The sequence below is a fragment of the Dermacentor andersoni genome, chromosome 2, assembly GCF_023375885.2.
Source record: "Dermacentor andersoni chromosome 2, qqDerAnde1_hic_scaffold, whole genome shotgun sequence".
Lineage (NCBI taxonomy): Eukaryota > Metazoa > Arthropoda > Arachnida > Ixodida > Ixodidae > Dermacentor > Dermacentor andersoni.
In genome coordinates this window covers 60042615-60055583 of record NC_092815.1, presented here as the reverse complement: position 1 = coordinate 60055583, position 12969 = coordinate 60042615, and the positions used below count along the sequence as shown (strand labels likewise).

Here is a 12969-nt window from a genome sequence, read left to right as displayed (position 1 = left end):
CCTTACTGATAGTCTCCAGCGATTCTTCAACTGCGAGATCGGCTGTTTAGTGAACGGCGTTAAGAAAAAGGAACGCTTAGTTGCAGCCGAACACATGGCAAGTCTAAAGCCGCATTTTTTTTTTTAACGCGTAAAAAGCTTTAAAAATACACGCTATGGAAGAACTTGCCTGTTCCGAATTCCGGAGCTCTGGATGAGACGCTCGTGAGGCTCGTGCAGGGCATGCGCTTTCTTGTCTTGTCTTGTCTTGTGTCCCAGACAGTGGCGCGTACCCACTACGGGGGATTGGCCAAGAAGCAGGCGGTTTTCCGTAAGGTTAGAAATATAGACAAACTAGATTTGAATAGTGGAGCGTGGGACGATAGAACTGTAATTTAGACTTGCAATGAAAGAATTCGTAAGAATTTTGATAAAATAATTTAACGTAAAGAAATTAAGTAATAGAAACTATGGATAATTGTAGAAAATCAGCAAGGTACTCTTTTTGTCTCTCTAATAAAATTGTAAACAGCAAGAAAAGCATCCCTGTGGCTGGTTCCCAGTGAAGTTGCCCCAAAAGAAAGAATGTTTGTCGAGGTTAGTGATAGGCCAAGTTTGGTAAATGAGTATTCTAATATTCTTCTTTGTCTTAGAAAGCGGCGGCATGAGAGAAAATAATGTTCGATAGTTTCAGGTGCACTGCAATAAGAACAAAGCGGGGACATCGCGAGACCAGACCTGTGTAAGTAAAAATTTAGAGGAGGTATACGGCATCTTAATTTTGTAAAAGATACTTCCAATTGCCTTGAAGGACAGCAATTAATATTCCATGGGAAGCCAAGATGGTGGAATTCAGAACACGGTGTTAGAACACGGTGTCCGTGTTCCACCAGAACATGGTGGAATTCAAAACACGGTGTACGTACGTACGTATGTACGTACGTACGTACATACATACATACATACATACATACATACATACATACATACATACATACATACATACATACATACATACATACATACATACATACATACATACATACATACATACATACATACATACATACATACATACATACATACATACATACATACATACATACATACATACATACATACATAGTGCTGAATATATCGCTGCGCGTGTTCCAAAAAAGATTTTGCGCTCACTGCAGCACTGTTCTTGCTCAGGGTTTGCAGAAAGATCGCATTATGCCGTCGACTTTGTTTAGTATAACACTTGGCACAGTTAATTGCCTCGTTCTTAAGAAAAAAATTCAAATTTGCCTGTGCTTATGTGGATGCGCGAGCTGCTGTGTCGACGGCGAAAGCCTAAACATGTGTCGCCTCCTGCTGTCGCCTCAGCAGCAGTGTTGCAGAAAGGGCAGTCACCTGTTCCAGGAGCTGGCAACACGTGGAAGCCCCCCACCCCCTGAAACGAAATAGGAAACATGATACAGCTGATGAGTTCGGGGCCAGGTGAGGATAACATGAAACAGTTTGAAAAGTAATAGCGGCTCAGCGCGATGGCGCTGAGTCGCTAGTAAGAGCAATGGCAATAATCCAAGAGTGCTAGGACAAAGTCCAGTTTCCGTGTTAGCAAAGCGGTGCTAACATGCTCAGGAAACTTTTCTAGGCTCGATCTATCGGAAGTCAGCTAGAATTGCTGCTGTCGTTGTTGCCACAAAATATGGCTATTACAGCTTGTACAGCTACGACGGTGAAAGATGGCTCTATAGTTAAATATTTTTCTTCTCTATACTGACGCTGTGGTGCTGCAACACGGCCACCAAACTGACTAGTCGTTTCGAAGGGTATGGGAACTGTCTTTCACAGCTTCGCTGTAATTGATGTATTGGTTGTTCATATTGGTACACAGCTGCGAAGGTTCTTTTATTTGTGACATCACAAATGTTGCCGATGCCGCATCCTATATCACAATATTGTTCAACTTATGCCAATCTAATTTGTCATGATTATTATTGAGTGGTACTTTGTACAATGGCATGTTTATTGTGACACCTGATATATAGCTTCTTGAGCGTCGGGCTTCTCGACGGTTTTTTTTTTACCGCTAAGAAGTTGCGGGAACGTTTTGTAAAAAAAAAAAATCGTGCATGTGTTTTTTTTTTTTTTTTTTGCGCGCGTTACTGTTTGCACACATAAGAGATTCCAGAGAAAAAGAATGAAGCCTTTATTTGATTTCAACCTCCTGCCTGGTGCTATAGGGTGTAGGTGTGGGGGCGAGAGGTGGCGGGAAACTAGGGTGACCCCTGTGTGAAACGGATAAGTTTATGACAGAAACTCGTTTGCCGCCACAAGTCCGTTCTACTAAACAGCACTCATATTAGAGCGGCAGCAGACCGACATCTGATTGGCTATCGTTCCTACATTTCTCAAGACCAAACAGGGAGTTTATGGTGTGAACGATGAATGCTAAAAGGTTAAAGACGCGCATTTTCTTATAAAATTAAAGCTGGAAACCAAGCACATGCCATTGCACACACCAGTGACACTTAAAGAGACTTAGGACAACCGTGGGCGACCGAAACGAAAGGCGTCTCTTCTATGTTATCCTGTATTTTATATATCATGCGTACGCAATATTCCACAGAGGAATAATTAATGCACCCGTAAACTGTACTAGCGCGCTCATACACTAAACCCGCTGCATCAGATGATATCAAGACCATTGCTTCTTGCATTCTGAGATAACTTCCTATTTATGACTGGAGTCGCTTCATCATTTCGTTCCTCAATTGTATTTTCCTTTAGTCTTGAAACGACAGAGAAATTTTCAGAAATGTTACAGTAGCACGATAAAAAGTGACAAGGAGGAGGAGAAAATTTTAATGAAGAGAAAGCGTCGTAACTTTAACTGGTTGTCTGTCTGTCTGTTCTTCACTAACCACGTTCAAATTACAAGGTTCATCAGAAACTTTTTAATCTCTCCTCCCAAGACACTTAATCCTCATTCGTTCGGTGTTGTTGGTGCGATGCCACAAAGGTCTAGTCTTAAACGAATTTGCAGATGCACTCGCAATAACATGCCACGATGGTGCTATATCTTACCTACGCCAGCTTTCATAACTGCGGCGCGATTCAGAAAATATACTACTGCAAATAATTTCGCGCAGTCATCGTTGTCAGCACCTGATTTCCCGCATCTCAATTTTCCTTGGAACAACAAATGGTGCTCAAGATTACGGTGCAGAATTTCCGCACTGAACGTTTAGCTCCACAGATCTGGTGTTGCTATATCCTCTTTGTGTCGTATATTCAATGAGAGTGCATCCCTCCAACACTTCTTTTTGACGGGCCGCCGGTTCATTATTCAAAGAAGTGAGTGAGTGAAAACTTTATTGAGCTCTAGTAATTGTGCTCTTCTGAAAAAAAAAAGGATTTTTAAAAGAACCCTTCCAAAACCTTGGCTTGAATGGACTCTTCAAGTAATTCTTTCCTTTGGGGCTACCGTAGTGGGTTAAAGCCACAGGAACGTTTGTGAAATCCTCTGCATCTTCCTGTACGAGAAAAAATAATTCTATTCTAAAAATTTTCATCGTATTTATTATGCTCGCATAACTCTTTCTGTAATAATTTGCTATTTGGTAATTCATATCTTGTGATAGTAGGCACTTTAAATTCCAGTTACGAGATACTTGTTTAATTTCTCCTCACTTTCATCAAAAAGTATTGATAACAGTTGTTTCAGCGCCCGATTCATCGGCCATCCCCCAGAGTGGATTGCGCCATTTCACTAGGAAACAAGAACAGCGTGTCTGGCACCATCCCCTCTGTGTGCAGTGGGGATGGTGCCATCACCATCACCATCCCCTCAGGAATCCTAAAACATTGACCACTTTCTGCTAGCAAGCCGGCGATTGAGAAATCAGAGGAAGAAATTGGAATTTTCATTCCAAAAATTGGACGTTTCTTAAACTACTCAAAAGATCTTCTTCTTCGGAGCTTCTTCATTGAACTTTAGCCTCAGGAACATCTGCGTTGTCATTTCCGACTATTTCTGTGACACAAGAAGACTACCATGTCGATTCCCGAAATCAGTAATTGGATAGCTCATTAAATCACTTATTCTGTTTCAAATTATTCTATTACCACCAAAAAAACAGAAGATTTGTGGTCTACACATAATTACAATTATTTCTATTTCTGTATCTACCAGGTAAATCTATTTCCTAATTATCATAAACGCTATACCTCACCCAGATTCAATTTTTCGTTTAAGTTTTTCTCTCTGGCCCTTTCATTGTGGGTAACCGCCACAAGTGAGGAGCCGAACCGAGCCGAAGCGAGCGAGCAAGCAAGCGAGCAAGCAAGCAAGCGAGCGAGCAAGAAAGCAAGCGAGCGTTTCCCTAGCCTGTTACGCCTCACCGGGGCAAGGGAAGTCAGATATATAGAGAAAGAGAGAGCAATAGCTGGCAGGCAACTATAATAGTGTACAATGAGCTCTATGGCTTCTAACATCTCCTGAAATTACGGATTTATAAACTCTCCCGGAAAACATAAATACGGTTTCCATGAGCACCCGGGGTGGTCTCGTACTTTCTATGGCGTTTTTTGGAGTTCCGCTGTTTTCGGAGAATGGACTCAAATGTAGATTTAATTGAAGGTCAAAATCAGCGAGAAAGCACACCATATACAAGAGAGAAGACATAGCTGTTTTCTTGCTTGTGTACGTTCTTTCTTTCTAGCTCATTCGCCCTTACAATATGTTACTAGCTGGCTCAGCTTTTCACCTTCTTGCTTCAAATGCTCAATAAAAATTTCTAAAAAAAGAGGGACATTTTGTCATACCTAGAATGATGTTAATAAAGAGTCTGCTTTCGAGCCTATTAATGAAGTATATCAATAGCTCTTAAAGTAATATTTCAATTGCATATGCATAGCCATTTAAACATAAGAACTGGCTCCTGGCTGCAGTAGTCGCATTAAGTTGCATACAATACCGCAGCGAAAACATGTTAATCCGCAATCTTGGTGTTAACATACGCTAGAATCAAGCCTCAGAGAACGCTACAGCTGTGCTATGATGTTTCGCCATACTTTTCTCAATTATTTCCTGAACTGGTGTTGTTTTCAAATAACCGATGTGCACTCCTCCCTGCCTTCGTTCCCTGTCACAGTCAGACGCTGTCAGGCACTGTCAAACGCCTGCAACACTTAAACACATATTGACTGCCCAGCTTATACGCTAGGGTGACGCATGTTGGCCAAGTTTCTGGCCAGCATTGGCGGCCGCGGCTGTCGGAGGACGCTATGCTCGGCCCAGATTGTACAACTGCAACGAGGACAACGAAGGCACTGCTCAAGTTCCTGCACGACAGGAAAATGGCTATGTTAAGGGTCACCGTCGAATGTACATGAGCATTCACCCCTTTCTTCTCATTACCAGCCATCACCAGTACTTTCACTCCCACAGTGTTCCAGCGCAGAGAGAGTAGCATACTGAGTCACTACTGAGTCACTATAACTCAGACATCCCGGTAAATTGCCCAGACTGCCAAGAACGTTATTGCTCACTCTCGCACATGCTATGGCAATGTACCGCGTTCCCAAAGGGCCCTCTCTCTAGTGAGCCCGAATGGGAAGAAGCCCTCAAAAGCCCGGACCTCAAACTCCAGCTCAAGGCCGTCCAGAGGGCCCAAGAACTGGCGGAGCGTCACCACGTTCCGGTCCCGACTTGGGCGCCGCCTACGGTTTCGGCCCGAGGAGCTCCCCGTACGGTATCTCTAACGGCTTAAAACTCCACAGGACCTCACTGAAGTTCTTGACTGACTGACTGACTTTGTTTCGGGGCCTGAGAGTCTTAAACTTTTCCTTTCAGGAAAGATTTCGATTCTCATGAAATTTATTCGTTTTAACTTATGTGCTAGTTAGAATTTCGAGGTTATCAGTTTCCCCGTTTTACAGCGGCGATTTTAGTGCGTTCGAAAAAGTTATATGTCTATGTTCACGGCTTTCTGAAGAAACTGTACACCTCAAGAAGTTGGTATTTTGAGTTATATGGAGGAAACTGCTGCAATGCCTGCGTGAAATAAGCTCTAAGTGAAAATTATTAAACCGCGCATTTCAGCCTCTTAGAGGCGGCATACGAAACGGTTAGAGAGTTTCCCCGCTTTTCTGGAGGACTATATATTGCGACAATTGAGTCGATGTTATGGGTTAAGTTTGAAATGTATAGGTCAATTGTGTGCTTTAAAATAATTACTGAATACACATTTTCTCCCAATTCTGATATACGATTCGAGGAGTGTAGTTCGTTTCCTTGGTCTCCTCTGTGAACTCGTGTTGAAGTGAAACGCTTGTTGTGTGGGGAGGGGGGGGGGGGGGGCATACGATAAATACTAGTTGTAGCTTAATTACAACCTTTTTATCAAATTATTCAAGCACTTCATGGCGTCATACTGCCATTGTCCGTAATGTTTCTCAGAGTCCCCCCGAGACTGTGCATGATAGAGAGTTCGAACTCTGTAAAAAGTGCGGGACATGATAAATGTGATGCGTGGCTAAAGTTTCAGTTTCTCTTTAAGGCATTTGACAGGCTACATGAGGATAACACTGTATTGGTCATGACCAGAAGTACTCGAAGCATGGGCAGACCGACTACTTTGCTGTTGTTTCTTCATTTATATGTAAACAGGGTGTGGGCAAAAATATATGTGCAGTGATCGCTTTTCAGAACTATTCTGAAACGAGCCTTCTGTGTTCTTGCAAAAAAAAAAAAAAATAGAGGCACGTTCTACAGAAGGAGCATGGGTTTTAGAGAACCCAAGCTTCCTGATGAGCCATCATATTCCCAACAAAAAACAATTCGCTGTAGTACAGCGTGAGACATGTCTAGAGTGGTCTAGGGGCCGGCGGCTGATTCCTCAAGCATGCAGAGCAGCTATCTGCTGGTTTCCAGGTCTCTTCCATGTCACATTAGGCATCATTCGGCTTGACGATGCGCACTCTTATTGAGGCGTGGGCTTGTACTTTAGAGCGCAGCTCTTACGCACTCGTCCCGGCATTGAGTGCCGTCCTCGGCGTCGGTGTGATCGGCAGAACCAACGAGCGGAGCGCAGCGGAGAATGAAAGTAGGTGGCAACGAAGAGAGCGTGAGGAGCAAAGCGGAGGAGGAGAGTATGGCGAAAGGGTGAGGAGGAAAGTGGAGTGCCGCATGAGACATGCATCATGGCGCCCAATTACGAGATGGCGCCATAGTAGCGAGCACCGCCACCCGGTCGCCGATGACGTCATTAATAAGGCATGCGGCGAGCGCATCCACCGATACCATATATGGAAAGGAAGTGCTGGAGTGCGCTTCGCATCCACTGCGCATGCGCTGCTTCGCCTGCGCCTCCGCCGCTTTTCCGCTTTCTTCAGCCACGTGTTTACACTTTCTTTCTGAGCAATGAGCAACACAACCGGCGACATTCGAAACACCTGTAGAGCTGCGCTCAAATCTTTGCACTAGAGAGTATCGTTTTCGTCGGTGATTTTTTTTTTGCGATAGATGGCGAGCAGATTGGTCGTGACCGCTGTAGACAAGCGTGATTCCCATTGTACGTGCTCCTCAAGCGCATAACTTATAGCGAGCAGGACACGGGCTGACTAAGAGCCTCATGTTGCTCGCAGAACCAAGTTGGGCCGTAGGCGATGCGGACAACAGGGTAATCGTGCGGAGCAGATGGAAGCAAAGTAGCGAGAGATGAATAGTACTTCTAAGATTCAAAACCTCAAGCCGAATCAAACAGCGTACGTACACGTATATTTTCTATTTCTTATAGTTTGCAAAGAACACTTTGCGTGACGACGCCGGAAGCGCGTCGCTGGACTCGCTTCGCGCCTTGGGCTCACGCGCCGCCGCCGAGTAACGTGAGCTGCTGCGGCTGCGCAGTCTTCTCAAAGGCACCCGCGTCTTTTCATCGTCGTCATCGTCGTCGTCGGCCGCATAGCGCTGCGACTTCCCGGAGCGGGCCCCAGGCACCGGGAACGAGCGGAACGAGGACGCCTCGTCACTGCACGTGGCCAGCGGGGTCCGACGCTGATGCGGATGCAAGCGCTGCGACGAACGACCACTAGCCGCCGCAATCCTGCGCATTCAGCGAGAATTCACTTCGGGAATGCTGGTCTGACCTGTCGTGTCCAAGCGCAGCCTAGAAGACATTTTGTCTTAGCGGTAATGTGAAGGGTGCGTGGATAATTTTCAGCGCTACGTACACTCCCTTCAACCATGACCAAGAGCGTAGTTATGGGTTGACCGGCTCAGCCTGGTGACCGGTGAGAACTCGTTAACTGACCTAACATATGAGTAGGATTACTGGGTAACGATGTAGTCCAATTCGCGTGCGAGACACCTTTCGTTGATGCCACAGTTATGGGGTGGTGGCGTTTTACTGACTTTCGAGACGAAAGAAAAAAGAGCGGCTTTGCGCGCGCACACACACGCATGCGCATACATACATACATACATACATACATACATACATACATACATACATACATACATACATACATACATACATACATACATACATACATACATACATACATACATACATACATACATACATACATACATACATACATACATACATACATACATACATACATACATTGCTGGTTGATAAGAACTTAAGACTAAGTTGGACATATTTTTCCCCGAAAATACCACGTTCAGCATACACTTGTGGTGCTAGAATGTGCTGGTCTCACGCGAGACGACGAAGCAATTGCGACAACGGTGTGCGATGGCGTGAAGACGGCGGCGTGGTGACAGTAGATGACACTGGTGTGACGACGAGAGGATGATGACGATGGAACGATCACGAAGGCATGGCAGCGACTTGAGTACGATGCCATGACGTTGGCATGATAACGATGGACTGATGACGACAAAGGGATGAAAACACTGGAATCAATAGGACGGAATGACAATGATGGAACGACCCTAACGGCGTGACGACAATGGCACGACGACAAAGGAATAACGCAGAAGTAATGATGTTGGTAGAATGACGATGCTGAAATGACGAAAACGGCGAGACGACATCCATGTCGGCAATGGTTGGTGGTATAAATATAGAATGATAGCGCCGGCACGATGAAAATGGTGTAACGAAAATAGTGTGAAGACGCTGGATTGACGACCACGGAAAGACGAAGCTGGAATGACGACGCCGGTATGACGATGATGGAACGACTACGATGAAATCACGTCCACAGTATCACCGCGAATGCATGGCTACAACTGTATGTTGACGACACAATGACGGCGACGGCATGATGATCGAACGACAGCGATGCCATGATTACAATGACATGACAACGATGGTTTCATAACGGCTGTATCACTACGGACTTGTTATGACAGCATGGTTACGAAGGCGTGCCGACGATGCCATGACTAACGACGCTATGATGACGGCGGTGCGATGACGCCGCCGTGTCAACGGCGGCATGATGACAAAATGACAATGCAGTGATGAAGACACAGTGAAAATGGCGTAACTATGACGACGGCCCACTACAAGAAAAATTACTTGCAGAATCTCCTGTGGGAGCAATCTCAATGATGCGGAAGTATTTGCTACTAATGACCTGCTGTTTCGTTGTTGTATGCTGCTGTGTTTGGTATAATTGAGAGAAACACCGCGAAAAAAAATTTTGAAACGAAGAAGCTTGGTTGCAACACCGAAATGTCAACAGAGACCAGCATGAGATGACGAAAAGGAGCCGAGTAGTAGCAATGTTCATTCATGTTACATGATGGTGCGTTTGGATGATGCCATAGCTTCGTGGAAGGTGAGCCCTCTCCGATGTATGCTGTACGCGACGTAATTGAACTGTGCCCCGTTCGGGAGACCTCGTACGTAGACGGGGTCGATGACGGTGCCTCTTCTCGATGGGAACCAATATTAACCGTGATCAAAGGTACTCCGGCGGCGACTGCGTATGGCGCGGCCACATGACCCTATCTTAAAGGTGATCTGAGACGGGGACAGAGTGCGCCGAGTACTGATAGCTTCGTGTGCACTGTGCTCTCGCCACTTGAAAGCGATCGACATACTTGACGGATGGGTGGTTTTGCCGTTTGGTAGGCATAGAAATGCTTACGTATATAAAATGAATGATCACAATATAGTGATGCCAAATTTAAGCTGACAGATACCTGCGCAGGGACTCTTGCAGCGAAGTGGGCAGCGGCGGCACCTCACTGCCGTAGCGTGCCGATAGGGCCGACGGCGGCGCCGGACTGGCCATCGCCGAGCGGGGTGGCATTGGCTCGGCGACGCTGGACGAGTCCGGATACGAGCTGGAGGCGCCCTTGCCAGCCATGAGGCGCCTGACCAGCTTGTTCTGGTAGATGGGCGACGCCAGAGAGGTAAACGCCTGCTGGGCCCACATCACTCGGTTATGATCCGCGGCACCTCCTCCGCCAGCGCCATCCAGTGGGCCCTGGGCGTTCCTGAATTAACGAAAGGGAACAAGTTTATGCGACTACATGAAGAAACAATGCACGGGACAAAGAAAGGGGGGGGGGGGGGTGAGGGTAGAGGGGCCGCTCGACGACTGACCGATGTGAAGTTCAATCGGCCCAATGGGATTAGTGCACTTAGTGTTGTTCTGCGAAACTCTCGAGGATGTGCGCAAGATATATCATTATCTGCTGAATACAGGGGTTCTTGGAATAAATATGAATAAGGATACCACATTAGGCACTGAAGAAGCTATGTTTCTTTTCATGCGTAGAACCAGAATATCGTAACAGCTGAAAAAGAATGCCCTGCTCTGTGAAACTAACGGCGAGCTCACCCCCTTAATCCCTTGGGGACGCGGACCCAGTCCTTCATTGGCGGGACGTTGAGGCGGCTGAGCATATCACTGTGCTGGTAGCCCCTGGGCACGGCACCGCCGCCTTCGCCGCTGTAACCGCGATAGCGTGGCTCAGGTGCATGCTGTGTCGACTGCTGATGTTGCACTGGCGGCTGCTGGAGGCAGCTAGACGCTCCGGGCTCGGCAGCCGGCGCGCCTTCCACGTCGTTGTCATCGCTGTTGCCCGAATCCGAGTTGGACTTCTTGCTGTTGGCAGCACAGGCAGAATCAAGAATAATTTCAGGTACAGCTTCATGAACCCTCGCGCTCATTAAAGCAAGCAAAAGGAAATTTCTAATGCAAGCTATAGATGATCAGCTGATTCAGCGAAATAACTTTTGTTGACAGTGAAAACGAAGCGTACTAGTAAATGGTTGAGAACTCTATAATTAGCCGCGAATACAAGAAAAAAATTAATCAGCTGTTTGTGACGTCTGAGAACATTTCCATGTCTAGCCGTTATTCTAAGGTGATTGTTTTATGGCAAACGATATGATGCACATTGTAATTCAGAAGCTGCATACCTAAATCGCCGTTGAGCTACGACAAAGGCTAGGTTTGCGGATTGCGCATAAGAGAAGAAATTAGACCTTCTTGATGGTGCTCCACAGAAGGCGCTGCACAAAACAAACGTTGTAACTTGTTTCTATGGTAATTGTGGTATACGGACGGTAAAGAAAGTGATTAGTGAGATTTAATGTGAAAATATGGGTTTCCTTAGTTCCATTTAGCTGACGCCAATCTAACGCTGCTTTAAAGCGGGAAATACATTTTCTAAGTGACAAAGTGTTCCTAAACTTGCTAACGTATGAGCATGTAGGTAAAGTACGCCGGCAAGTTACCGCTTCGAAATCAACCAGGCAGCCATTCCGACTCCCGTGACAGCAAGCACCGCCACAGGAACGAGCCAGGAGATCCACTCCTGTACCGACGCACCTGTTGAGAGCCACAAACGCTTCATGCTTTTAAATTCCGTTGTAGTTTACAATGCGTTGGTTTGTGAGATACACGGATGGAAGACATAATACAAAAGAAATCTCCTTGTGAAGCACTGTGATGGGACCTCGAGGTAAATATTAACTGAAAAGTAATGAAAGCAGAAGCAATCGCTAAAGGCGGAAAATGTAGGCACTTCGTTTGGCAGACTTTCAACGTACTGTACGCCAGAGTAAGTAGAACTGAAGAAATGTGAACGCGACAGATGTTCAGTAAAGAAACATCAGTAAAGAAACAGTTATGCACTATCTATACTTTGTTTAAATATAATGAAATTCCTACTATATTTGCGTAATCTTTTCCAACAGTGCATTTTATTTGGCTCACAAATACGAATACAGAAGTTCATTCTTCGATCATTAAGAGGAAGATGGACACAGTGGTCATATACAGGAAGTAAAAAGACAATCCTTCAAAGTTTATTACACGTGAATCAAATTACTCAGTGACGTAAATACACAAACGCTCACTAGAAAAACAAAAGAAAGCAAAAACCTACAAAGCTACTTCGGCATGACGTATTAAGTTGCATGTCCAATGCGGTATATTACCAGATGAAATTAAAGTGCCATTTCTACCATGGGAGCGAAATGCCACGTGTCTTCGAATGGTCGGGCCTATGCTAGCTGGTGAGATCGCGAAAATTTGCTAGTACGTTCCATGTTGTTGGCGCTATAGAGTTAACTGCCGTATTCAAAAATCTATCGACTAGCCCTAAACGACGCCTCTCGTGAAAGCGTTCAAGGAAATGCGATGACCGTCATAGGCACGTTTGCGCCAGGCGTCATTTAGATCCAAGTCAAGCACGGGCTTCAAGTTATGCATTGGTGAATACGGAGGTATAGAGTGGTGATAGCGAAGATAACGCTTGCGAAAACAGCCGGCCAAGGCGCGCACAGATGGATTAGCCAAGTGTCATGAAGGTGTTGCTAACCGCCGATGCATTCAGCGTGGTCTTTGAGGACGTGGGGAGGTGGGCAGGAACACAACCGGTTGACGCACTCGAGGTACGGGTTGGTGGCCGCACACTCCTCGTTGCTTCGGCACTCGTCAAACAAGTCCTTGGCTGTACGCAACGACAAGAACAACGGTTATTGGTAACTCTTCGTTGGACAC

General features: G+C 45.7%; 1 protein-coding gene across 6 annotated transcripts in view; it reads right to left on the bottom strand.

Annotated features, from left to right (window-relative positions):
* LOC126542225 (uncharacterized) overlaps positions 1–12969 on the bottom strand; it is a 54817-nt gene that overhangs the window by 20892 nt on the left and 20956 nt on the right. For 3 of the 6 annotated variants that reach the window (XM_055077091.2, XM_055077090.2, XM_055077093.2), the window contains 5 exons: positions 12788–12919; positions 11700–11793; positions 10798–11064; positions 10154–10450; positions 7735–8075 (listed from right to left, as the gene is read on the bottom strand). In XM_055077091.2, coding sequence (XP_054933066.1) covers positions 7757–8075; positions 10154–10450; positions 10798–11064; positions 11700–11793; positions 12788–12919 — 1109 coding nt within the window. In that variant the 3' untranslated portion in view covers positions 7735–7756. Of the gene's footprint in view, positions 1–169; positions 276–7734; positions 8076–10153; positions 10451–10797; positions 11065–11699; positions 11794–12787; positions 12920–12969 lie in introns of those variants that run through there. The other 3 variants (XM_055077094.2, XM_055077092.2, XM_055077089.2) reach the window with 3 other exon arrangements.